The following is a 24798-nucleotide window of genomic DNA, read 5'->3' on the forward strand; positions in this document are numbered from 1 at the left end:
AAAAAAAAAAAGATTGACAGTTGCAACGGTCAGTCATCAGTGTCGAATCAGTCAAATAATCAAAAATGTGTAATATTGAAAATATTGAAGTTGTTGTTGTTGATATTCCAATATTTCTATTGTTTGCTTGACTGAAACTGAATAATTTTCAACAAATTTAATAAAAAAATATTTATTACTAACACATACCAAATTATAAACAATTAAAATACAATTTTGCTGCTTACTTTGACAACACAGCTTTTTATTTTTCAGCCCATTTATTTGGATTCAATACAACTAAAACTGTACAATATTAATACAATATGATTGACATTAAAACAAAAATTAGCTCTTTCTTTATATTTAACTCTAATTTAGGTCCAAAAGAAGGCGAGGTAAGTTACAACAACGATTATCCTTTATTCTAAATAATACAGAAGAAAATCAAATTAGCTAAATAATATTTTGCAGGAATTGAAAAGAATTTTGTTTTACCATCCAAGCCAAATCACTGCTGATGCCCGTAAAATGCAAGTTGGATTATGTGAAGCTGTTGTTAAGTTTATGAGGTAATAAATAAAATAACCACTTAAGAAAAAAATATAATTTTACTCACTTATATGTTAATTTTACAATATATCTTAATATGCAACTACTTACAAAATCATCTCAAAAGTACTGCAAAAGAAATTCCATATTTAGGTACTTATGAAAACTATATGTGACACAAGTACCTTATATATGTATAATGCCAAGTAAGTAAACATTCCTTTATTGTTCCTTTTTCCAGTACATTCTCATCAGAACCCTGTGAAGCTCTCCAGACTCAAACAAAGAGGTACATATTCTATCAGCCTGAGAAGAATTTCTGGATGGTGTTGGTAATATAAATTCTGTTTCCTATATAAGTATGTGGCATGTTTATTGAATAATCGTAAAATATTATTTAATGAAATGTGAATTGCAGTACCGGAAAACTCTTCCTTATTCCTATTTATTATTTATGTTTGTCATATTGTACTAAAATAAAATATAAAATTTTATTTTTTAACAGACTAACCAGTTTGATAAAGCAAATTGTTCAACTATGTAGATATAATTTGTTACTTCAAATGGAAATGCAACATGCAAAAAAAACTAAATACACTGTGTTATGTCTAGTTTAAGTCTTACTGAATTATACAAAATTAGGTTGTTTTAGTCATATCTCTCCAGTTAGTATTCAATCTTCTGTCATTCTGAATACAGTCTGGAACTGGAATTAATCACCATTTCTGATGTAAAAATCGTCAATTATTAGACCTTCTGAATGTCAAAATCAGTAGGGGCTACTTCTATTATCTTTTGGCACTCCTAGACCCTCACAAATGTTGTTGTTGTATATCCCTTCATAAATATATATATATAGATTATATTTATTTCTCTCTTCACTGTTGTGTTTAATTTCTCATTGTATATGATTATATTAATAGATTTTACTACTTCATCTGTGCTTTGGTACAGCAAAAATTTTAATTGTTTAATTTGTTCCTCTGGATATCCCTTCATATTAGATTATGTGGCATTTCACCTGTGTCCATAAATGTGTAGCTAGTTATTTTATAGAAGTATTTAATACTTCTATAAAATACCTAACTAATTACTCGTTGTTCAGGTTGTCAGAATACCATATACAACAAAGGCATTAGCAGCTATAGGCGAAAGTAGAGGAGAAGTGGTGAGTTTGATTTTTTTTTATAGTTATTTTTAATATGAACAGCAAATTAATACATAAATACAAATGGTATGTTGTAAAAATATGATCTATTAAAGGTTTACACACTAGAAGATATATTTTATTGAGTTGATATTTAAGTGCATTTTGTTGCCATAGGAATTCGTAAATAAGTTTCTTACTTTGAAGTTTATACTTATTATATTATATGTATATATTATTACTGTTTATAAAATAAATCTAATACTATGTTTTAAGACACCACCTCTCAACAAGAATAAATAAATGTACAATTAACTAGTAAAATGTAATAATAAATATCCAAATATGGTTAATGACTCAGTGGAGCTATTAATCAATCGTTCTTTATTCATAAACTATTACAATAAAAAATAAATAATACCATTGCTTAAATTTTAAAAAGACTTAATAACAAACTATATTCCAAATTAATCATAAACATATTTATTTCAGGTAATATATGTCTTCTAATATACCTATTCCACTATTTTTCAGATAGAGCCAACTGTAATGTGTGATTTGCTTGTGTCAGCTTATAAAATGTTCAGAATGTTTATGGGTCAATTCCAGGATATACCAATTGACAAAATATATACTACATGTGAAGAATTCTTTACTCCTGTAAGTACTCATCATAATGAATTATTCTTTGTCTAACACATTGTATACAGAATGGCGATTTTTTATTGAAATGTTATTGATATTGATATTAGCAACCCAATAGCATGGGTAGTAGAACATTATGTGATAGCGAATGATCCATCCAGCCTACATTATCATGTTGACGCGAAACAGCTCGTATTTTCTCGCTCCTATGATATTTATTTAAATTCTATGGTGGGCTTACCTCTGAAAGAGATCTCTTCCAGCCAACCTGGCGTTGTGACTTCATCGTCATATTACAACCAAATTATAGAAAACCTTAATGAATTCTTTATTTCAAGCTTTGGGCTATTCTATTAATGATATTTTTTTTAGTTCATCATTAGTAAATCTCTCAAAAAAATCTAAATCAGACTCTTGGCTTTATTAATTATAAAAAAATGAAAATATTTTATCTTATTTGTCATCTGCTCAGAAAAGCTATTTTTCAAAAACTCATTAAATACCGTGTACTTTTCATTATGTATATTTTTTAATAAATGTTTTACTTTGCAGTACATATTATCAAAAAACATTACAAACGATATATCAGATATAATACAAGGTATACATTACTTGCCACTGGACAAGAATTCATTTTTCAAGGTAATTTCTTTCATAGACCTGCTGGAAATTAAATATCCCGAATTCAAGTGTATTTCTTTTGTCTACAATGATCAACTAATTTGGTAAGTCATCTAAATATAATATAAGTTTATACATATTCTATCTACATATCTTTTGTAGACTCCCGCAATATAGGTTTGCCTAGTGCAGAGTCCAATATATAATCAACTGTAGTATTTGTATATTACAAAAACAAATAAATCTATCTTTATATCAAATACTTTACGCAGTATACACAGAGATAACCAAGTGGTATAGACTTCTGTCCTTTTTTTTATACATTACTTACAATGCCTCAGCATTGTAAGTCAGAGATTATGTGCTAATCTCTGACAGTACCAGTTGGATTAAAAAAACATTTTATATATTATAGTTCTATGTATGTGTGAAGAAAGTTACAAGCTATTTAATATATGGCTGCAACATTTAGGATCCTAACAGAAAAAAGGTTAGATGAAACCCTGGTTGTATGTAGCAGCTAGTTATATATATAATAAATATAAAATATTACTGGAAGAAACACACTCCAGGTGCGTGTTGCGTGAATAGGGCCCAAATTTTAATTATCTCTCTGTATCTATTGTTAGTCTGTAACTTTACTGTCTGTACAAATTTTTAGCTATATATTTTTTCAATTTACAAGTTATAATTTTACGGTATGTACATCCATCAGTATATAACCACTTTTGTTTGGGTCGACTAATATCCGCCATATGGCTTATACTATGTACATTTTTTTAATTACTTAAATATCAGTAACCTATAAGCCTAAGTAATATTCTATTCTGAAAAATATTATTGTCACAGGAATGGATTGGCAAAAAATGATATGCTCACCCTATACCAATACTTAGTACAAAAATTACTACCCACACAAGTAGCAAAAGAGATACAAGGTGATCCAGTGGTCGCTGCTCAAAGACATGGTCGATTCATAAGTCCGCCTGACGGTATACGGAGTAAAGAAGATCTACAGAAATTGGTAAAAGTATACCTTATGCACGAGGATGACAATGAAACAAAACAGTATTACCTGATTGTGTATAGAACTTTAAGTGCAACTGTATGTTTTACTATTGATGGTTAGTATGTAACTAAGGTACTTAAGTACTTATCCATAATGACATTCTATTTTTTTAAAATGGAACATTTTATTTTTTCAGTAAATGTGAACCTAAAAATAGAAACATTCAGATCATTAGATGCATTTATCGGCCCGCAACTATCAACTATAGCTTCTGCTATTAGTGAGCAGTGTACAACATACGCATTGCAAAACCCTCAAATAGCAAGTGACAACAAATTTGTTTACTTCAACAGACTTAATTTAGAATTCAAAAGTTCAGTAAGTATAAGCTAACATAGCATTAACTTTAAAATTAGCTGTGTTGAGACCTGCGGGTCTACTCTGGAATTTAATTACAATTCCATGATAGTGGAATACGTAATCACGCGCCCTTTTTGTACTGTTAAACTGTATACGAGCAAAGTATTAATTCCATGTTTCATACTCAATTAAAGAATTGACTGATATTGTTTTAGATTTATTCAGTTTACCGCTGATTACATTTCAAACCGTCATTGCAAAAATGCAAAAAAAAAAATGAATTGAATTAAAATAAATATGTATATTTAGAATAGATTCCAGAGTAGACCTATAAAGGATGCTGAAACACCTGCTGCATTGCATTTGCATGTCATACTCAATATCTGTATCAAATTGTTCGGAATAGAGTAGGTAGTTCTGGGACCACATTCAGTCAGATAATATCACTATTATCTAACTGAATGTGGTCACCCACATAATAAGATATATATCAAGGGGCAGGTTAAATTATTTATCTTTACCTGTTACAAGTGGCACACTTTATTACTTTACATAAATATAGCTCAATTTACAAAATAAAATAAACCTAAATAAACTTTTTAATATAATATAACAATATATACCATCGAATAAATATATAAATTAATAATATTTTTTCTTCTATGCTTAGAAGTTCTGAAATATATGCCCAAAAAGTGACAAATACCATTTATTTCCTTTATTTTCAGAATTCCATCAGTAAATTAATCCCATCAACAACTTTAAAACCTGAGGTACTAAGTGTTATTGCTAACATGCACTCAGATAAAAAAAGGTAAGTGTAAAGCGAAATAATATATTCTAATAATAGTCGGCTGTTAAAATATACAATATGCCCACTTTTTTTCATTGCTTATACTTTTAAATTCATTATTTACTATATTGGAATTTGATTTGTGTTATTAGTCATCGCCAAATTCGATGCGTATATTTATTTCAATCCAACGAGCCTACGGTCTCTCGAATTAATTTGATTTGTTATTGGTGTTTCCATGACATGAGAGTTAGTCATAAATACATATTCCTTCTATAATATTAAACATTACAGTTTAGGTAATTATGGAGAGGTAATTATAAAAATACCCGACGAGTATTGGATTACAGGCAAGACATCTAATGAAAGAGAATTCTATGTTATAATTCAAGAAAAAAATGCAACATTGAAAGAAATATCAGGTAACCTATAGATTTAGTTTTAAAATTAAAATAAATGAAATAATGAAAACGCTGATCATCCTTATAGTACCTCCTAGCGGTATAAGACGGAATAAGATCACACTTCACTTACATATGTCGTAACTTGTAACATATCTTTATCTTTGTTTCAAAGTTTGAGACATCTTGCACCAAAAATTTGATCTGTACTGTACATGCTTTCCGATTCCTTTATGTAATTATTTTGTACGTAATTTATTAATTATTATAAATGTACTTACTGAAGATTCTTTCTATTCCATTACAGATGAAGTGAAAAGGATTTGTGAAGTACAAATGAAAGGCGTATTCTTTTATCCGATTTAAAAATGTCACATATTCGTGTACACATAATAATAAATAAACTGTATTGTAAAATTATAAAGAAACAAAATAAAAGAATTGTAAATTATTTATCTTAACAAGTGTATATTATTTCCCTTGTAAACAGAATATTCCGCACCAAGGAGAGTGCAGGTTAGGGATTCGTCGTCTGATGTAATATTAGTCGAGAGTGGAACTTTTGAAGCTGCTAAAGAATGGTCATACAAAGGCCAGGAGAAAAAAAATACAATTCAAGTCTCCGATATCAGTTCCATATTCACAGATGACATTATAATTACCATAACAATTTTTAGCTTTACAGAAACGATCCGTGAACCAGCAATAGGATGGAATGATCAATTTCCCACGGTCTAAAATTTCTGAGATATGATTATGAAGCCTCACTAGGCTTCGTAGGCACGTCAGTTACGGTTCCTATTGTGGGTTAAGGAGCAGGACCCTCACAAATGCTTGTAAATATTTCTAAAATATGTATACGTAAAGTATATTTCTTCTAAAAAATGTATGGTATTATTTTGTATAACGCCATCTAATAGCAGTAAACATCCCGTTTTTAAACAAAATTACTAAATAAGAACTGAAACGAACTTTAAATTTACAATGCCAATTTTTATCAAAAATATTTTCGACGTCAATCAACAGGGAGTGATTGATGAAATTAGGCTCAGGGCATCATCCTAAGAGATCCAGATTTATGGTCCTGTGGCAAAATTTATGGGGGTATGACACAAACTATGTAGATAACCTACGCATGGGGTTTAATGAATCTAGTGCTCTAGCAACACTGGTCGATTCATCAGGCAGAACAACTTGTATCCAGAGTTGTGAAACAATTGTAAAAAAATATATATATGACAATATATGTACATCCATTGCATTTGCATTTTTTGCGTTCATTCGTTTATTTGTACTGTGATCGTACAATGGAATAAAATCTTAAATAGGACTTGATTCCTTGTATTTAGTTACGTCAACAAGACCTTAAATTATTACAACTAAAGCAGTAAGTAAAATATGTGTCTAAAAGTAGTATAAGTCGCAATATTTATACATGGTTCAGCTATCTTTTACCAGCTATCGTCATCGTCCGTACAACTTGTTTTGCTTACAATGTTACAAATAATCCTAAGTAAAAAGAAGTCAACAAAGCATTTACGATTTCTTAAATTCTTAGCAATCTACTTACCATTTTATATTGATTTTTATTGACAAAAACAAACCTTATTTGGATTAATTTGATGGAATAGCTAAGCCCCTAGTGTATATTTTTAATTACAAGTAGTTTACACATAATTTATATACATATTAGACACAAATTAAGGAATAAAAATAATATGACACCTATTACTGATCAATTTTATTGCATCATAGTTTATTTCTATAACATGTATCTATAACTAAACTAAATACTAAAACAATTCATAGGTCTTCCTTTCCAATGGGTGTTCCTTTTATTGAAATTTTTTTATTCAGAAAACTATGTATCTAAATGTATTTGTTTCTTAAATATTTAGTCACCAAATAATATAAATGCTACAAAAGGTGGTTCTTGTGCATTGTCTACTAGTCAACCAGGGATGAACAGTAATTCACTAATGTAGGACTACTTATAATTAAATAAATAACAATTTTGAATTCTTTCTATACAGTATTAATATCCATTTTACTAAACTTCTATGATATATATATTTAAATAAATTGCTTAGGTTTATGTAAGTATGTATGTGTTTTAACTATAGAAAGATTACAACTATTAGTCAAGATTCTAGTATTACATTCAAAAATATTAGTGGAAACATTTTCCTTCCTAAAGGTTTGCATTACATTTGTAATATCCTTGGTATGGTATATGCAAGTGATCACTGTTGGCAAGTGATCACTGTTGGCAGTAATAACTTATCGTCAGGTGAACCACATCAATATTTTCCATAATGCAATTAAACAGATTATACTTTTGCCATCAGTTTACAATGTTGAGGTTTCCTAAACTGGGAGCTGACCGCAATAGCGAATGGCGATGCTGCTTCTGTCTCCATGTTCGCACTGGCACCATCCTACTGGGCTCATGGCATTTGGTAAGTTTATTTAAAAAATAAATTAAATGTAACCAAACATTTTTGTTTCTAATTTTCTAAAAAGTTACAATATCATTTCAACTATGGTATATTATACTATACAAACATTATTTATGGCCTCGGTAGTCTAGTGATTTAATACACTGCCTTACTTCCGATGGACGCGGGTTCGATTCCTCGCACGGCACAAACATTTATATTCATGAGTATGATTGTTTGTGTCAGTCTGGGTGTTTTCTCTGTATAATATGTATGTATTTAGAAAAAAAATATCTATGTATTTGTATCAGTTATCTAGTACTCATAACACAAGCTTTAGCTAGCTTAACTTGGATCTTGATGGCGCTGTGTGAATTATCCTGAGATTATTATTATTATCATTATTATTCATGAGTATGATTGTAATACAAATAGAATGACTTGTATACATTATTAATAAAATTTGCAAATACTCTGATTATTATGAATGACTGTGGCTTTGTCCAAATCAAAGTCCAATCAAAGTGTACCTGGGATACAGTATGTATCCCAGATTTTGACAGACACTTTTCAGTGAGAGCTAACTTCTTTTATACAAAATTCGGAATGTCATCTTTCAAAGATTGCATGAAAATTGATTGAAAGCAATGCTTTGTTAATTGGAGGTTGATTGGAATTTGTCCATATTGTTTTCCATATTTGTTTATATAGTGTATTTTTTATTTATTTTTGAAGATGTTGCATTTGGTGGCATTGGGATTCCTGGCAGCGATAGTACGGGATCCAAGACTATTGGATGAACTGGAACGTGATGCGTCCCCTGTTGCCGATTGGAGTGATGTTGGTAAACCAAACAATGCCCTGCCCACCCCATTATCTAATGTGGAACCACCACCGAGTTCATTCCCTCAACATACCTACCAACCACGAGACCATAGCTTAATATATCGTGAGTATAATACAATATAGTTATCATGTATATGTGTAGTATGACCAGGGTTGGAGTTACCATTAAGCAATGCATTGCATAGGCCCCTCCCTGTATAATTTTTTTTATATTTATAAATTTTTGTCCATAAAAGCAATGACATACTATGGTCATTGAGGAACTAATTTTTTAATAAATTTTCTCTCTATGAAAAATTTCTACTGTGTACGCGCGGGGCCCACTAGGCTCAGGGTATTATGCCTATTTGTTATTCTGGCCCTGCACATTACTCATAATTTAATGTTAATGAATCTTATTAACTGTGTATCTATAATTAGTAATGTTTCCCTTTGTATTCCTTGCAAAGAATTATGCATAGAAATATAATAACTATAGTCACACAGTCAGTAATATTTTACAACAATGTTACATTAATATTTTACAACAATATTGAAGACAATGTCTACCATATATTTTAATTAATGACTGTGTGTACAATAGACGATGTGGATGTGGGTGCACTGGTTACAGTGTGCACCCTGACCATCACTCTTATGCTGATATATGGGGCTGCGCGCGGGAAGCCCGCGCACCTTCTGCCGTTCTTCTGTTTACAAATTTTCGACTTCGCTATAACAGTGTAAGTAGTGAATTTATTTATTACAAGAAAATTAAATTTTGTACTAAATCTAGTAACAAACATTTATATAGATTGTTATTTTAATAATGTTTGTTATAAAACAATGTAGTAATTTTTTTCTATCCCATAATATAGTGGTGACGAGCTTATTAATATTAAGAATAACATTATAAACCCATATATTATGACATATCAGAGTGAGACTTTATAAATATAAATGCCTAAACAGGCAGAATTGGTGTATTTATAATTGCGTCATATCATGTTCATTGTAATTTTTCTATTTATAAAATAATGACACCATTATATAACATATAAGTTAAATCAAAATCTAATACATTATACAGAAAATAGCAATTGCAAAATATGTATTGTCACACAAGGTCTCATATGAGACTAACTGTTACAAGGACGCAAAAAGGATTTACGAATCATATAATTCGTGTGACATCAATTTACTCTATTACATAGTTTAAAATAAAGTCACTGTCGCTGTCTGTCCCTATGTATGCTTAAATCTTTAAAACTACGCAATGCATTAAGCGTTTTTTTAAATAGGTAGAGTGATTCTAGAGGAATGTTTATATATATAGTAATTTGTTATTTACTCCTTAGAGGCAAATAAATTGTTCCTTAAATCTAAATCCCTATGATCTTAAAATCTTGAATTACAGTTTAACGGCAACTGGCTACCTATGCTACCTGCGCTCCATCCACCGGCTGGTCGCGGAGACGAGGCGTGTTCCGTGGCGCGACCAACTGCTGCGGCTGCCCGCGCCTGCTCTCGCGCTCGTTGTACTCTCCGCCTTCCTCTTTGCCGTTCTGCTAAAGGTGAGCACTTTAATTTACTGTCGCATTCATGATCTTGCTCAATTAAATATTTTGTCTTTCTTTTACGCTTGCGTGTCCACGCAAACTGGCAAATCAATCAATTATTTAGTTTTTATTTATAATAGTAATAGTATAATATTCATCGTTTCAACCCGAAAAACGTCCACTACGGAACAAAGGCCTCTCCCAAATATAATATAATGTAGAACTGCATTGGTAATTCATAAAATGTATGTTACTTATACTCTTGGCGCCTTAAGGACTTAACCGATTGATGAATTTATTTCTATTACTTTACATACTCCAAATTTTTAAGATGGATTTAATATACTTTTATTGCTCTAGTCAACTTATCTTTTGTCTTGGATGATATCATCTGTAACTCGTTTATCGCAATAATGTAACTTAGAAATTTCTTCATAGAACAACATTATCATGATTTAATCACCTTATCTTTCCTTGTAATGTCTCCTTTCTGTCGTCATCACTGTTGCGTTACTTGTATTATTTGTATGCCTGTGACACAGTTAAGTGATGCTCACATTGTTTTATGTTGTGTATTTATATATTGAATGTTGCTAGTATATATAATTTGTATGTATGAATATAGTCTATTATTATAAACTCTTTACTATTTCATTCTATCGCCATTTAAACCTTTTTTCCCTTTCCTCTACCCGAACATTACCTGAAAGAGATTGCATAAGCGATAAAGCCGCCTTTTGTATTACTCTGTAAATTTTTATTATGGATACAATAAAAAATACATTTAATTTAAATTGTGATCGCAATCAGGGCTACTGCATCAACGTGGTGTGGCGGTGCTACAAGTACCTGACGATGCGCGCGCATGCACTGCAGAGCCTGACGCCGTTCGTGATCTCGGGCGAGGGAGCGCTGTCTGCGGCGCCGTACTGCGCGGCTCCGCCCGCGCCCGCGCCCTACTCCAGCCTGCTGCCCGACTACGAGGAGGCCGTCAAGCAGACCCCGCCGCCCTCCTACCGCGCCGCCACACTCATGGCCTCCGCAGACCCCGCTCTCACCGCTGTAAGCCGATCCTTCAACACTAATCATTTACTTAACCGCTGGAGTGCCGTGGGGTTTTTATTCATGCATGGCTAAGAATGCCAAGAACGATTGATGATTTTGATGTCAACGATTTGATGAAGAGATCTCTTTAAAAAATTGTCCGATTGTTATCATGTCTTCTCTGCGGAACGATAGACACAACTGATTTTGGGAGCGCTTAAGTACTCCCGCAATTTTCCCGCAGGAGCGCGATCACGACTACGCTCCTGCACTCTAAGTTTTTAATTTGATCAATCAATAATATAATCATTGAAGTTTCTATATACTCCTTTACAATAATTCAATTTTCAATTCACCAATAACGAAAACGTTACTGGACTCCAAAGTTCCAGGTTAAACTTTTAAATAAATTATTACTTATTAAATCACATAAACTTCTATAACATTCTGTAGCCATATACATGTAATTCATGACATATTAATAAGTAATGATAGAATCATTATAATAATACATGAAGCAAAAACTTTGTACCCCTTTTTACGTAAATTGCGCGGATGGGCGAGTATGAAATTTCTTAATAAATTTAACAAAAAAAAGCTTAATAATCAAATCCTGTTAGTTCAAAGAATAGGTATAAACATAGATTGGCCGGTGATAAGAACCAGCTAGCTCTGAAGCCACTGCATTTAAATAATTGTTCATCTAGACTAGGTGCCTAGCCTGCATCTGCAACAATTAAATTAATAACACCTTACTGTATCTGCCTTATCTCCTAATGCACATAACTCCAGAAAATCTGGTTATAGCTGTAAGAGCTATTTGCTGATAGAAAAGTAATGAAAAAAATATATTCTATTATTTGTAGCCAGAGACCCCACCAGCAGATCAACAATCATCACAGCCTGCACTGACAACCAGCAACACAGTGGTGATGCTACCCCAACAAGGGACCCAAGCTCGCGTCTGAATTACAGCTGGATCAGGGATACTTTTAGTAGCAATGTTAGACCACAGTTATTATATTCATTTAAGTTATCTTTTTTATGCCAAATTATTGTGTTATAATATGAAATGATGTATCAACTTGCTTTCGAACATAAATTCATTCAAGGCAAGTATTATTCTGCAACTGTGTCTAATAATATAATTATTGAATATTATTGATATTATTAAAAATGATCGATATTTCCAGTAAAACCATATGAATTATTTTATCTGTTTAATTACATTGTAATATTATCGCCGATAAATATATAACAATCCAGACAATCAATATTTTAAAACTTACACAAAATATCTTAAATGCATTTTTGTCATCAGTGTCCTGTCACCAAATTGTAAAATTGGTGGCATAGCTATATACAATAGTATATTCACAAGACGCTGTAAATCTTGCTTCTGCGTTGCCTGAGTGAGTTCAATATTAGAAAAGAACATGTTAGTAATATCTCTCTCTCTCTCTCTTTTACAGCAGTGCAGTTAGTGAATAAGAACAGTAACATTATAGTCAGAATACGGTGATTATAGTCAAGCGTTTACGGAAGCACTAACTTTACAAAAAAATAACAAAAACACAAACACCAAATTTTTCGTGTTTATATTTTAGTTTGTCTAATACCACATTCCAGACACTATAGTACCACATAGTTTCATAATGTTTAATATGTGTAACAATTTCTATCTGATTCGTGTTATATTTTTATCGGCGGCTGATTGGTTTTATAGGCATAATAATTTTTATAAGTAATTTTCAGTTATTAATAGTTACTTTGAAATTAACTGAATAAATAAAGTCTTGTAACTTCGTCATAATATATTTTGTCTTTATTTCTTTCTCATTTTGGGTATTTGTTAGTGCTCTGTTTGTATCAAAATATGATGCTAGTGAAAGAATATTATTAATTTTTGTTATATTAAAAAACTTGTTATATTTGAAAATTGATATATTCGCCAATGGGAATTAATGGCTATTGAAAACTTCATTATAAATATAGATTATTCTAATTACGAAATAATGATATTTTACATATAGGTAGTTTAATGATATGGCGTCAATTTACTACTCATTCAATGTTATTGTTACTTAATCTTTCAATATTTCTAAAGTATCCTTAGTAATCTCACTATTACTATGACATCTGTAATATTCTAAACTGAATACTAATTTTGCCTAAAAATATCCGAAGTTTCTTGACATAGGTCCAGGCTCTAATTTAAGTTTTATAATAATTAAAATAGAGTGGCAATTGCTGTGTTGTAACATTTTTGTCTATATTACTTCTAAATACGACACATAATATTTATATTCGTAGTGCCATTATGTTATGTTTTTATATTTTATTTTTATATCATTAACTGTATATTCACTTCAGAAAAATCTTGCTTCTTTGCTCTTAATATGACATAAGTATAAAATAAATAAGAATAAAAAAAGATATTAAACGCTATTCATTCCAATCAACAATACAATGTGATTTTTACTTGCAAAATTTAGTGGTATTTCAATAAAAATTCTATTTATCCTAGTGACATTAAGAGTAATCATCTCTTTGCTGACCTGACCATTGGTTTTTAAGTAATTATACTTACCATATAATTCGAAATTAATGTTAGATGCATTATTTTGAATGCCAATTCGTAAGTATACGCACCGTCCATTTTATTTTGTTTTAAATTATACAATATCTATAAATTCTGATTACTCTTTATGAAATTATTTAATGATATGTGAAATTTGCGGTCATTATATTATATATGTGTGATTTGTTAGTTTTTATTTATGTTACAGTATAATTTTACTACTTTTTTCAATAATGTTTTTTTTTACAAATTACCTAAAAATCTGCTTTATTAACAAACCTATCAGACATTATCAGTAAAAGTTCTGAAATATTTTTTTTATTAGTGAATTTGTTTAATTATGAATATCAAATAAAATGCCAAAGTTTTGGTGCCTTACATGTGGCGTATTACTTGGTAACCTTATTTACGTGGATAAATATATTTACATTAAAATAGTAATACATTACTTGAGAATTTGTAAAATATGTATAGATATAGTTGAGTGTATAGAGTATATATATTATAGTCATCGCTTTGATAATGTTGGCATATATAACACGGTAAGACCCCGTAAGTAGTTTCAAATTGGCCTAACGATTTAATAGTAATATAAATAATTATAACTGTTAACTCTAAATATCAGTACGTATGTCTGTCATGTCATAATAATATGAGGTATGGAATAAAGAAAAAAAAGTACAATATTTATAATTTGAAGCGTGTTTAGCACATAAAAATAAAGAAACAGAAAAGCAGTAGCAGCCATATGATTATTTAAAATAATCTAATCTATATGAAACTCACATGAAATTAAAATAAAATTTATTGTTAATGTAAATGCAAATTAAATTGATTACTACTCGGCTGTCAGTCGTCATTTATCCAAACAACAAGATTCTATCTGTTATCAGAGTCTTAATTAGTAATAAGGAGTTGTCACTCCTCATTACTAATTAAGAGTGAGTAAGAGTGAACCTTTCAAATGAGAACTGTAGTGCTCATATGTCTATAAGCACTACAGTTCTCATTTGAAAGGGCATTAAATCTACAATCTGAATTTTGACGTTCATAAGCGGCTAAAATGTCCCCACATGAATAAATTATTTGATTTGAAACTTTGTATACAATTTATTTAACAGTTGCAATTAGTAACCGTAAAACTTAGTTCGCATCTAGCTCATCTCGCTCGAGTGTTGCACTCAGGTTATTTATAGGAAATCCCAAAACACATAAATTTTAATCAGTTACAGTTGAGAATTAGAATAAAATTATTTTTTAATGGATGATAATTGAATAATGCATCTGCCTGTGCTGTTTACGCTAGCGGATCACCAGTGGAAGATCATAAAATGACCATGAATTTAGGCCAGTTAGCGCATCTTGGCAAATGGCAATTTACCACAATGGTTTCCAGGGGGAACCGCGTCGAAATCAATCAGACATACCAAATTACTAATAATGGTGTTATTTGTCCACATTACTAACAATCCCCTTCCCCCATCGTTGCATAAGAACCAAAGCACAGTCACATTTGCATGACAAATGATTATTACAATAAAAACAAAATTATATTAATAAATACCTTTGGGTCAAAGAGAACATCATTTGGTAAAGTTGCAAAGTCAACTCTTGGAACTTGACAAATTGTAATTTTACATGTCTATATGTAAATTATTGTGCGCTCGACATAAGTTTATGAAATGATTAAGGTGATTAAAATTTTCTTGCTTTCATTAGATAAAAAAGAAAGTTTTAATAGAAATTGTCTGTTCCTTGGACGTTTTTTATATATATCTATTTGTGTGTACAACCATAAAGTTCGTTAAAGACTTCTTGTCTTTAACGAACTTTATGGTTTTACTGATTTGTGCTGATTGCGCTTCTTAATGTAAAGTTTGAAAAAAACATTCTATCTATATTTACATCTATTGTTGTGTTAAAATTAAATATATTGTAAAAGAGCAAACTACTAAATGACGAATAACTAATACTATTGAAATTATATAAAACACGTGGATTTCCCGAATAACTTATGATAGCTATTATACCTAGTAATTAAAATCGTAGCTTACGTAATACTATCATGAAATTGATAAATCGGTGTGTATAAGTAAATATATGTTTAAATTATTAATTAGTTATGATGTCCAAAATAAATCATACTACATATTATCTCATACTTTTATTTATTATATAACATAATTAAAACGGTGCTACACGCTTCATAATGACACAAACGAAAATAAGTATATGGAATGTCTTGTTTTGCCGTTCAAAAAATTTAGTATTAAAAATAAATAATAAAAAAAAAATTGTAGAAAAAGTATTACTTAATGAAACTAAAATTACAATATATACATATTTTAGGTGACTTATTTTTTCATTTAAAATACTGTAAGAGGTTCCTCGTTGTGTATAGCGCCACATTTGCCTCGGTGGTCTAACGGTTTAGCACACCGCCTTACTTCCGATGGTCGCGGGTTCGATTCATCGCACGGCACAAACATTTGTATTCATGAGTATTTGTTTTGTATCGGTCTGTGTGTTTTCTATGTATTTACGAAAGAAAAATGTATTTGTATATTTTAATATTATGTTGAATTGTTCTGATATTATTATTATAAATTCACTTTTTTTTTCACTAGGTACATGTGAAAAAAAAAGTTTATCATGTGCAAATATGACAGTAATATACAAAAATAGCGTTCATGTATTCGAGTGATATATAATATAAACCAACCAATATTTTATTTATTTGGCGGGAGGCTGTTTCATTTGTTAATCAGTTCTTACAAAAATTGCTTTTGTTAATAAAACGATAACTTATATTTTAATATTATTTAAGTATTAACAAAAAATACGATAGGTGCATTCCCGTTTCATTTTTTTTTTATATTTTGGGTCAAGCCATATTTACTCTAGCAACAATTTAAAACACTGTTATATATACGTATAGCGCGGCATATTTAACGGTGATGGTGCAATTTTCTTCAGGTGCACCAGAACATATTTTCGCTTTTCAGTATTTTTTTTTATGTAACTGGAAAGGAAACGATACTTCCCTACCACGTAAGAAAAGATTTGTCTCCTACAAAAATGAACAGCAACATGGACATCACAAAATACACATTATGACCTCCGTGATACCTCATGCGATGAAGGTGTTGTTACTTTCTCAATTTCATAGAGATTGATCAAGCCGTTAAAACGATACGTTACGATACTACTTATTAAATATTTCAGTGTATTGTTTACCTACCTATAGATATTGGTTTAGTAATTATTGCATTCGGTATGTTATATATATTTTGTAGGTACCCAATTCTGCGTAGATATTTCTACGCAGAAAAGAAAGGTCATAGTTATGAAGCAGTTTAGAAATAAATTCTAGAACATGCGCATTGCGATTCTGAATTCTGCAGTACCTACGCAATGTGTCTCACAATGTCGACGAAGTTCGGGGGTCGACACGCGCACTGGTTCCTGCATTCTCTATTTATATCGACGACATTCCCCTTGCCCGCAGCCCCGCACATGCGCTATGCACATCTGACAATACCAACAGTGAAAAGTGTACATCATGGTTTCGCTGTCTACAACGTTTCAGTTAGTACTATTAGAGGAAGTACTACGCTAATTAGTGGCTAGGACACTTTGTGGCCGGCGGCGTTTAGTGCGTCGCAGAATGGCCGATGTCTGCATATCGACGCTATTCGACATTGCAGTAATTTTGCGTCACATATCATCTGTGTCGCCGGCTTCAGTAGCGCGATCGTGACGCCGCAGATTACAGTTCTGGTGGTACGATGGCGTCTACAATGCAGCTCGAGTTCACACAGGCGATGACCGACTTCAAAACAATGTTCCCGGATATGGATGACGATGTGATCGAGGCGGTACTTCGCGCAAATCAAGGCGCGGTGGACGCTACCATCGATCAGCTGCTCGCTATGAGCACAGACAATCAAAATGAGCGTTTACGTCTTGAAATGGAGAAAATAGAGAGTTGTACACCTACACGTCGCAAAGACCGACGGACGAACTCTAAGGCCGAAAGTGGCGAAGACAGTGATACTACGGCGCTTGTGTAAGTTTGTACATAACCTACAAATGACATAAGTAATTTAGTAGATATGACAACAGTCACCTACGCATACCGGCGTTCTTTTAACTAAAAACAAAAAAGGCCAGATTGAAAGAAGCAACAGGTTAACTGAGCAAATAAGTAATAGATAACAACAAACACAATACATATTAGCAAATCTTTAACTTTTAAATAGGTTTAGGTTCATGTATTTACTTATAATATGTAGTTACTTGATTAGGTCTCGATACTTGCTGAATGACACTGAGGTTTCATATTGCATTAGCGTAATTTGTAAATAGTTAAAAAATATACATTTTCATATATTTTTTTTCTTTATTGTTCCAATTTCGATTCAATTTCAGCGATGGGTAGTGAAAAAAAGAATTGCTGGCCCCAACCTGATTAAATGCAAGATTTAATCAGGTTGGGGCCAGCAATTCTTTTCCCCACCCCCTCGAACCCGAACTCCCCAATTATAATTAATGAAAGTACCTAACATACAGAAATTCGTAAGCTCTCTTATAAGGTCTAATACCTGGAACCGAGAGTAAGGGGATTGTTAGCAATGTGGATTGATCATCTTATTGCTCCTCAATATCAATATACCATATCAGGTTGAACTCCACGCGGTTCCTCCTGGAAACCATCGTGATAAAATTCTTAGTGAATTTGTCACAATGGGCTAATTGACCTGACCTCATGCTCATCTTATCATCTTCCACTGGTGCTCCGCCAGCGTAAACCTTAAGCCCTGGCGTGTGCGCCATTCCATTATCTTCCATAAAAAAAATATCTGGAATCATCAAAGACCTTAGATGTAGCCGGGACGGAACTAACAGTTTTCTAATTATGTACTTTTACAATGAAAAAATAACGTACTTTGATAATCTTTGAGCACACTTACAAATATAATACAAAGCTTCAGTGGTAACAGGCCAGGGGGGATCAAATGCATAGAGATACAGTAACAGGAGTGTTACCCCTATGTTCCTATGTTCAATGAAATGCTGACTAGGTGCCGCATTCGCACTCATCGCACTATGATCAACATACAATAAACGAATATAGGATACTTATAAAACCATCTAATTAACGGTAACATAGTACATCATGATATAGACAATATAGTAAAGTGCCCTTTTCCACCCAAAACAAAATATATAGGTACTAGTCCAATTGTTTTTTTTTTTGATAAATAAAACTTTTATGACGGATAAAAGCAAAGACAGTGGTAATTAATATCAAAACGTTAAACTGCGGAATTTGAGAAATCAACATATTTATCGTAGGTACACGTATTCATTGATCATTTGTATTGTAGATAATCATACACTAATTAATTTCTACACAGAAGCTAGGAATCTAACTGTTTACATATGAATGTATCTCAGTGAGTAGGTAATAAAGTTTAACAAATTTACTCCACTTAAGTTGTAATTAAATAATCTAATGCTCTACTTACTTACTAGGCAAAGTCATTGCAATTCATTGTGTAACTAGAACGAAAAAATACTATTTAACATTTGTAATAAATATTAATGAAATAAGATGATTTGTTTACAGAGACGTTGAGGATGACTCGATTCCTCTTGCGATACGAAAAAAATGGGTGCCGTATATGCTAGGCCCACTACCTCCCATGTTTCTCCGAATTCCTCCATGCACGGACGCAAGAATAGATCTCAGTCTGGAGATGGATGACGACCGTATAGCCACATTCTTACAAAACGAAGAATTTATGGCCGAACTTAGGTGGAATCAAGAGTTTATGGCAGCGTTAGACAGTGAACAGGGACAAAAGACAAAGGGCCACGATGATGAAGCTATTTTCAAGGAAAGACTAAAAAATATGGGAAAAAGTAAGAAATATTAGCAGATATATTTACTAAAGATAGATTTTGTAGAAATTTCCTCAATAATTTGCGCGAGTACACACTTCAGTCTTACCTATTTTTGATCCAGATTATAAAATGAATAGAATAGAATAGCAAATAGATGGCATTAAAATTTCAGGGTACGGAGTCAAGGCATTTCAGGAATGGGAATGCATACGTGCGACACAGTGTGTTTTTTTGTCACAATGTCAGTGGTATTTATGTATTGGCGCCGGGTATCCATCAGATGAGCTATTCCAGTGACATAAAAATATTTTTACCCGTCCTTAGGTATTATCAATAGTGGTAGAGTTTTGTATGAATCACGAGTTTGTGAAAAATGTATATGTGACTGACTCTAAGTAGCTATATAACTGTTTACGAGAGAAAATATCTCGCATGAGTCGAGTTACATAATAATACTATATCTATCATAAACACGGAATAATGTAATGAATGACATAGGCATAACTAAATATAATGAAACTCGAATTGTTTGCATTATGTACTAGATTATGACCTACAACATCAAACATTTCAGTGTCACGCAAGAAATTCGCACAGTTGTCACGTATGTTTTCACGAGGGGGTTTACGGAAGTCCAGCAATGTACGAGCACCACCACGAGGTCCGCCAGACAGCTTACTGTTACAGGAAGAGCACAGTGATGATGACGATCGACCCCAACATCGAAGTAACAAAATATAACCAACATTCTTATACGCATTTGGTCTTATCGAAATTAGACAAAGTCTAATAGATAATGAAGCTGTTAATTCTATGCGATGTTATCTTACCAGCCTGTTATAAGTAGGCATAAATTACGCTGCTATTCATATTAATGCCTATGGATAATTTATGAAGCGAGTTCGTTGAATATTTGGAACCGTGTTACAAAATAATAAAATAAGAGGATTTTTAAAGTAAAAGTACGGATTCTCACTTCTTCACCGTAGGTACTTACTAGAAACTAATAATATTAATAATAATATTGATAAAAAATCTGATATAATAGAACGGTAGTGATATGTACCTACAAATACACAAAAATTAAAGGAATGGTTTTAGTTAGAAATTTTCTAGATATATTGAATCATGTTGTGATTTTTTGTAAAATAATTCGAAATGAAATAAAAATAAAGTCAATCCCATTCTATCATATACATTAAAAGTGATAATACATATTTATATTTATATTTCGACATCTATTGGACACTCATTTGAAATTGTCAAATTCGAAAATTGAAAATGTAATTTTTTATCATCAGATATACCTTACCTCATAACTTATTTATTATGTTATTTATGTTGTTTTTAGTTATCCAAACTTCTTCCCTTAAATATGGCTGCTTTACATCTAAAATTTATTTTCAACAATAACATCAAATAACAATTTTAGTTTCAACTTTCGCGTTTGATTCACTACGGTATTTTTATAGTAGATACAGATTCTTTTAGTCCAATTCGGCGAATGGTTTTTATCCACTGTGTTAGTGTCCATTTGTGCGACCAATTTCAATCATGAATATAGGGGGACCTAGCTAATTATTTTTCTTGGAATGGTTGGATATATTTCTTAGACATAACTAGTACTGCTATACTTTTAAAATTAAACTTTAGTTACACAACGCAAAAACTTCTCTAGGATGACTCTTCGACCAATGCCATCAAATGCTTTAAGTAGGCATTTCATTACTATCAGATTATAATTTAGTCAGTTTATCAAAGAAGTTGATACTGGATGCCATCTAGTGGTATCTAGAGGTAAGGATATCGTATTATTCTACTTTTGACCAGAGGTTTTTGCTATACTTGGATATAATTAGGCAAACATAGGTATTGAAATTACCCTCTTAGGCCAGATGTAGAGCCCTAGAAGCCAAAGAGCCTTATGATTAGAGAAAATGTCTGTCACAAGATTTGGGATAAGACTGGGTTTGTATTTAGAAATGGGTCCGATTATTGGACAGGTATTTTAATTATCAATCGATTGATATAAATACCCAAGTATCTGATTTCGTAACGATGCTTTCGTTACGACTAAATGTTAGCGGGGAATCGGAAAGTAAGGCTGAAAAGATTTGTACAATACATTTTTCTATACTATATTTATAAATAATGTAAATAACCAATAATAGTTGAATTTGTTATGCGATTCGCTTATTACAAATTTCATTTTATTTGCAATTCTTGTAATCTCTGGTCGTCGTAACAAAGATGTTTCAATTTTGTAACTAATACTAAATGTATCATTGTCTCAAACTAAAAAAATATTGTTTTTAGATCCGACACATTTCCATTTGCAAATAGACGCTGTGTTCTTATGTTTTAGGACATTTTAGTTATATCACTTTCATCTTATGAATATCTCAGACACCTTGTTATTGTCTACTCTAGTCGTTTTGTAATTGTATCTAAGAACATTAAATATTATCGAAAAATTCTTTAAAATGTCCGCTACAAAAATTATATTTTTTATTTTACATAGGTTGTGTTAAATTAAATATGCCTAAATAATATATATGTAGGTACTATTTATTTTATTTTTTGGTTCTCACAATTAAGTAAAGATGTGGTTAATAAAAATTCATTTAGGTGCGTTTTGTTTTACTCTTAGCCTGATCACGAATCATGAATTTTCTTCTCCTACTTGTGAATTGTGCTTAAATAAAAATATACTTAATTCTGATTCCACTTAACGGCATCGGTGATCTAGCGGATTAGCGCACCGTCTTACTTGCGACGGTCGCCGGTCAATTCCTCGCATGATACAGACATTTGTATTTATAAGTACGATTATATTGGTCAGAATGGTTTCTATATTATGTACTAGCTGTTCCCGCGACTTCGTCCGCGTGGAACTTGAGTTTATTTTTCTAAAATAGAAGATTTTTTCTAAAATAAAAGTAGCCTAAGTTACTCCTTATTACATCAGCTACCTGCCAATAGAAGTCCAGCCATTTCAGAGATTAGCCGGAACATACAGGCAAAAATAGTAAAAAATGTTATTTTGGTGTATCTGCCGTATTTACATTCATGCATATAGTAAAAACGAGTTATTTCAATATCACAAACAGACACTCCAATTTATTTATATGTATAGATATATAGATTAATAAAAAAATGCTTCAAAGTATATCTATCAACAATTGTCTAGTAACCACAACACAAGCTCTCTAGTGCCAAGCTAGGCACTAGATAGCGCTGTATAAAATGTCTAGAGTTATTATTACTTTTAGTACTTAATTGGTATTTATGTAGGTACCACATAATATAAGGTAACCAAGCCCAAATTTAAAAAACCAGAATTGAAAGTCAAAAATTCAAGACGATTCAATTTAAACACATGACGCAGTATAGGCAAAGTGAAATTCAAGTAATTAAAATAATTGTGAAGGATGGAGACCAAGATGACGAGCAAAAGTAAAACGGCACCGTTGTAGTTGAAGAATATTTTTGTATTGAATTGACTTATGTCATATAAAAACAATATAATATTATAAAAAATATAGACAATAAAAAGGTATATAAAATAGTTTCCAACATAGTACCACCACCCGTGTAGCATTTTGCTACACAATTATGTTCTCATGGAGTAGGGCCTTTTTGTCCAGCACGGGTTTCCTCAGCGTGCCCCCTTTGGAGGCCACATCAGCTACTCGATTTCTAGCGATAAATCGGGTGGTATAAATTTCCAGTCGTAGTACATATCATCAGCAAAGTCTCGGACGACCTGGTAGTGGAACACGGCTAACTTGCGGTGTTCACTGATAAACTGTCTCAATTTTGGTGTGCTTCTGCGGACTACAAAGCATCGTAAACTGTTAATTGTTAAATCAGCTGAAGAATTTACGATGTTCAGAGAAGCTGCGTGGGTCTTCATGTACGTGGATAAACCAATATGTGACTTTATATATTTATGTGACTTTCTGTGTGACACTGTCTTTGAAACGTTAATTTTAATTTCCGACTTCTTAGGCAATACATTTGACAACTCTTTATTTTCATTCAATGCTGGTTGCCTAGACAATGGAACATTGTTTGACGTTGAACGAAGTAAACTGTTATAAATCGGTTTTGATGGAATTTGATTTGTCAAAAACGGTTTGTTATCAAAACGTTGATTTTTAGCATGTAACACAATATGGCTATGATGCGATGCTCTTTCAGATGGTTTTATAGTGTGAAAATCACGGTCAATATGTTCCATTGTACGATGACATGTTCGTGGATTAGCTTCGTAGTTGGATTCTACATACACCGGTTTCGCAATTGAACCTATTGGTAAATCATGACCACTATATTTTTGTGTGAGGTTCGGTGTTAAAGGCTCACTATTGTCAACAGTCGGATAACTACATTTATTTAGTGCGTCATTTATACAGGACGCAGTCCGAGATTGGGGTGGACTAACCAAGCGACTAAATCGCCGTTCTGGTTTCAGTGTCTCTAAGCTTGCTTTCATGTCAAGCTCTTCTACCGGTCTTGTTTGATGAATGAGCTTACGTTGGTACTCAAATCTTCGGTGAGCGAGCTGCATGGCGAAATCTTGCTCACGTTCGAACTGCTCACGTTCCCGTTCCATGCATTATCGAGCTAACTGTGCCTCTGCAGCCAACCTACGTGCCCTAACTGTGGACGATGACTGTAGCGACCCCGACAAACGCAATTTAGAACTGGAGCCAATTTTCTTACGTTCAGTGCTTAACGTGGGACTCTGAATAGGCGTAATAAGTTCAGGGTGGCCTGCCGCGGGCATCAACGTGGGTTCGGCTAAAACGTGGTCAATTTCTAGTGACCGACCGAACCCACCCGCGACGAGCATATCAGACTCCGAACATACCTCGCTAGTATCCCTTGCTTGCGTATATTTCTGTGTCTTCAATCTCATTTGCATGGTT

The 24798-nt window shown here is 32.1% G+C and overlaps 3 protein-coding genes across 5 annotated transcripts; all 3 read left to right on the top strand.

The window, feature by feature from the left end:
* Positions 1-40: 40 nt before the first annotated feature.
* LOC131846892 (vacuolar fusion protein CCZ1 homolog) lies at positions 41-5942 on the top strand. 2 transcript variants are annotated; one of them, XM_059196323.1, is made up of 11 exons: positions 41-377; positions 454-551; positions 773-863; positions 1637-1699; positions 2213-2338; positions 2876-3048; positions 3794-4068; positions 4150-4331; positions 5042-5127; positions 5401-5528; positions 5815-5942. In XM_059196323.1, exons 1-11 carry the CDS (start codon positions 306-308, stop codon positions 5871-5873), a joined length of 1353 nt encoding a protein of 450 aa, XP_059052306.1. In that variant the 5' UTR covers positions 41-305; the 3' UTR covers positions 5874-5942. The 2 variants fall into 2 exon arrangements, with proteins under 2 accessions (XP_059052306.1, XP_059052307.1); XM_059196324.1 differs by lacking the exon at positions 1637-1699.
* A 797-nt stretch (positions 5943-6739) lies between these two features.
* On the top strand, positions 6740-13188 carry LOC131846705 (lysosomal-associated transmembrane protein 4A). Of its 2 annotated transcripts, none has more exons than XM_059196077.1 (7): positions 6740-6894; positions 7856-7966; positions 8681-8894; positions 9375-9513; positions 10188-10344; positions 11140-11391; positions 12240-13188. In XM_059196077.1, exons 2-7 carry the CDS (start codon positions 7862-7864, stop codon positions 12339-12341), a joined length of 969 nt encoding a protein of 322 aa, XP_059052060.1. In that variant the 5' UTR covers positions 6740-6894; positions 7856-7861; the 3' UTR covers positions 12342-13188. The 2 variants fall into 2 exon arrangements, with proteins under 2 accessions (XP_059052060.1, XP_059052061.1); XM_059196078.1 differs by having other exon boundaries at positions 9405-9513.
* A 4214-nt stretch (positions 13189-17402) lies between these two features.
* On the top strand, positions 17403-20915 carry LOC131846808 (CUE domain-containing protein 1). Its single transcript, XM_059196215.1, has 3 exons — positions 17403-18023; positions 19587-19882; positions 20439-20915. The coding sequence occupies exons 1-3, from the start codon at positions 17743-17745 to the stop codon at positions 20603-20605; spliced, it is 744 nt and encodes a 247-aa protein (XP_059052198.1). The 5' UTR covers positions 17403-17742; the 3' UTR covers positions 20606-20915.
* The last annotated feature ends 3883 nt before the right edge of the window (positions 20916-24798 follow it).

Source organism: Achroia grisella, unplaced genomic scaffold, assembly GCF_030625045.1.
Source record: "Achroia grisella isolate CSIRO2021 unplaced genomic scaffold, CSIRO_AGI_Agris_v1 utg512, whole genome shotgun sequence".
Taxonomy (NCBI): domain Eukaryota; kingdom Metazoa; phylum Arthropoda; class Insecta; order Lepidoptera; family Pyralidae; genus Achroia; species Achroia grisella.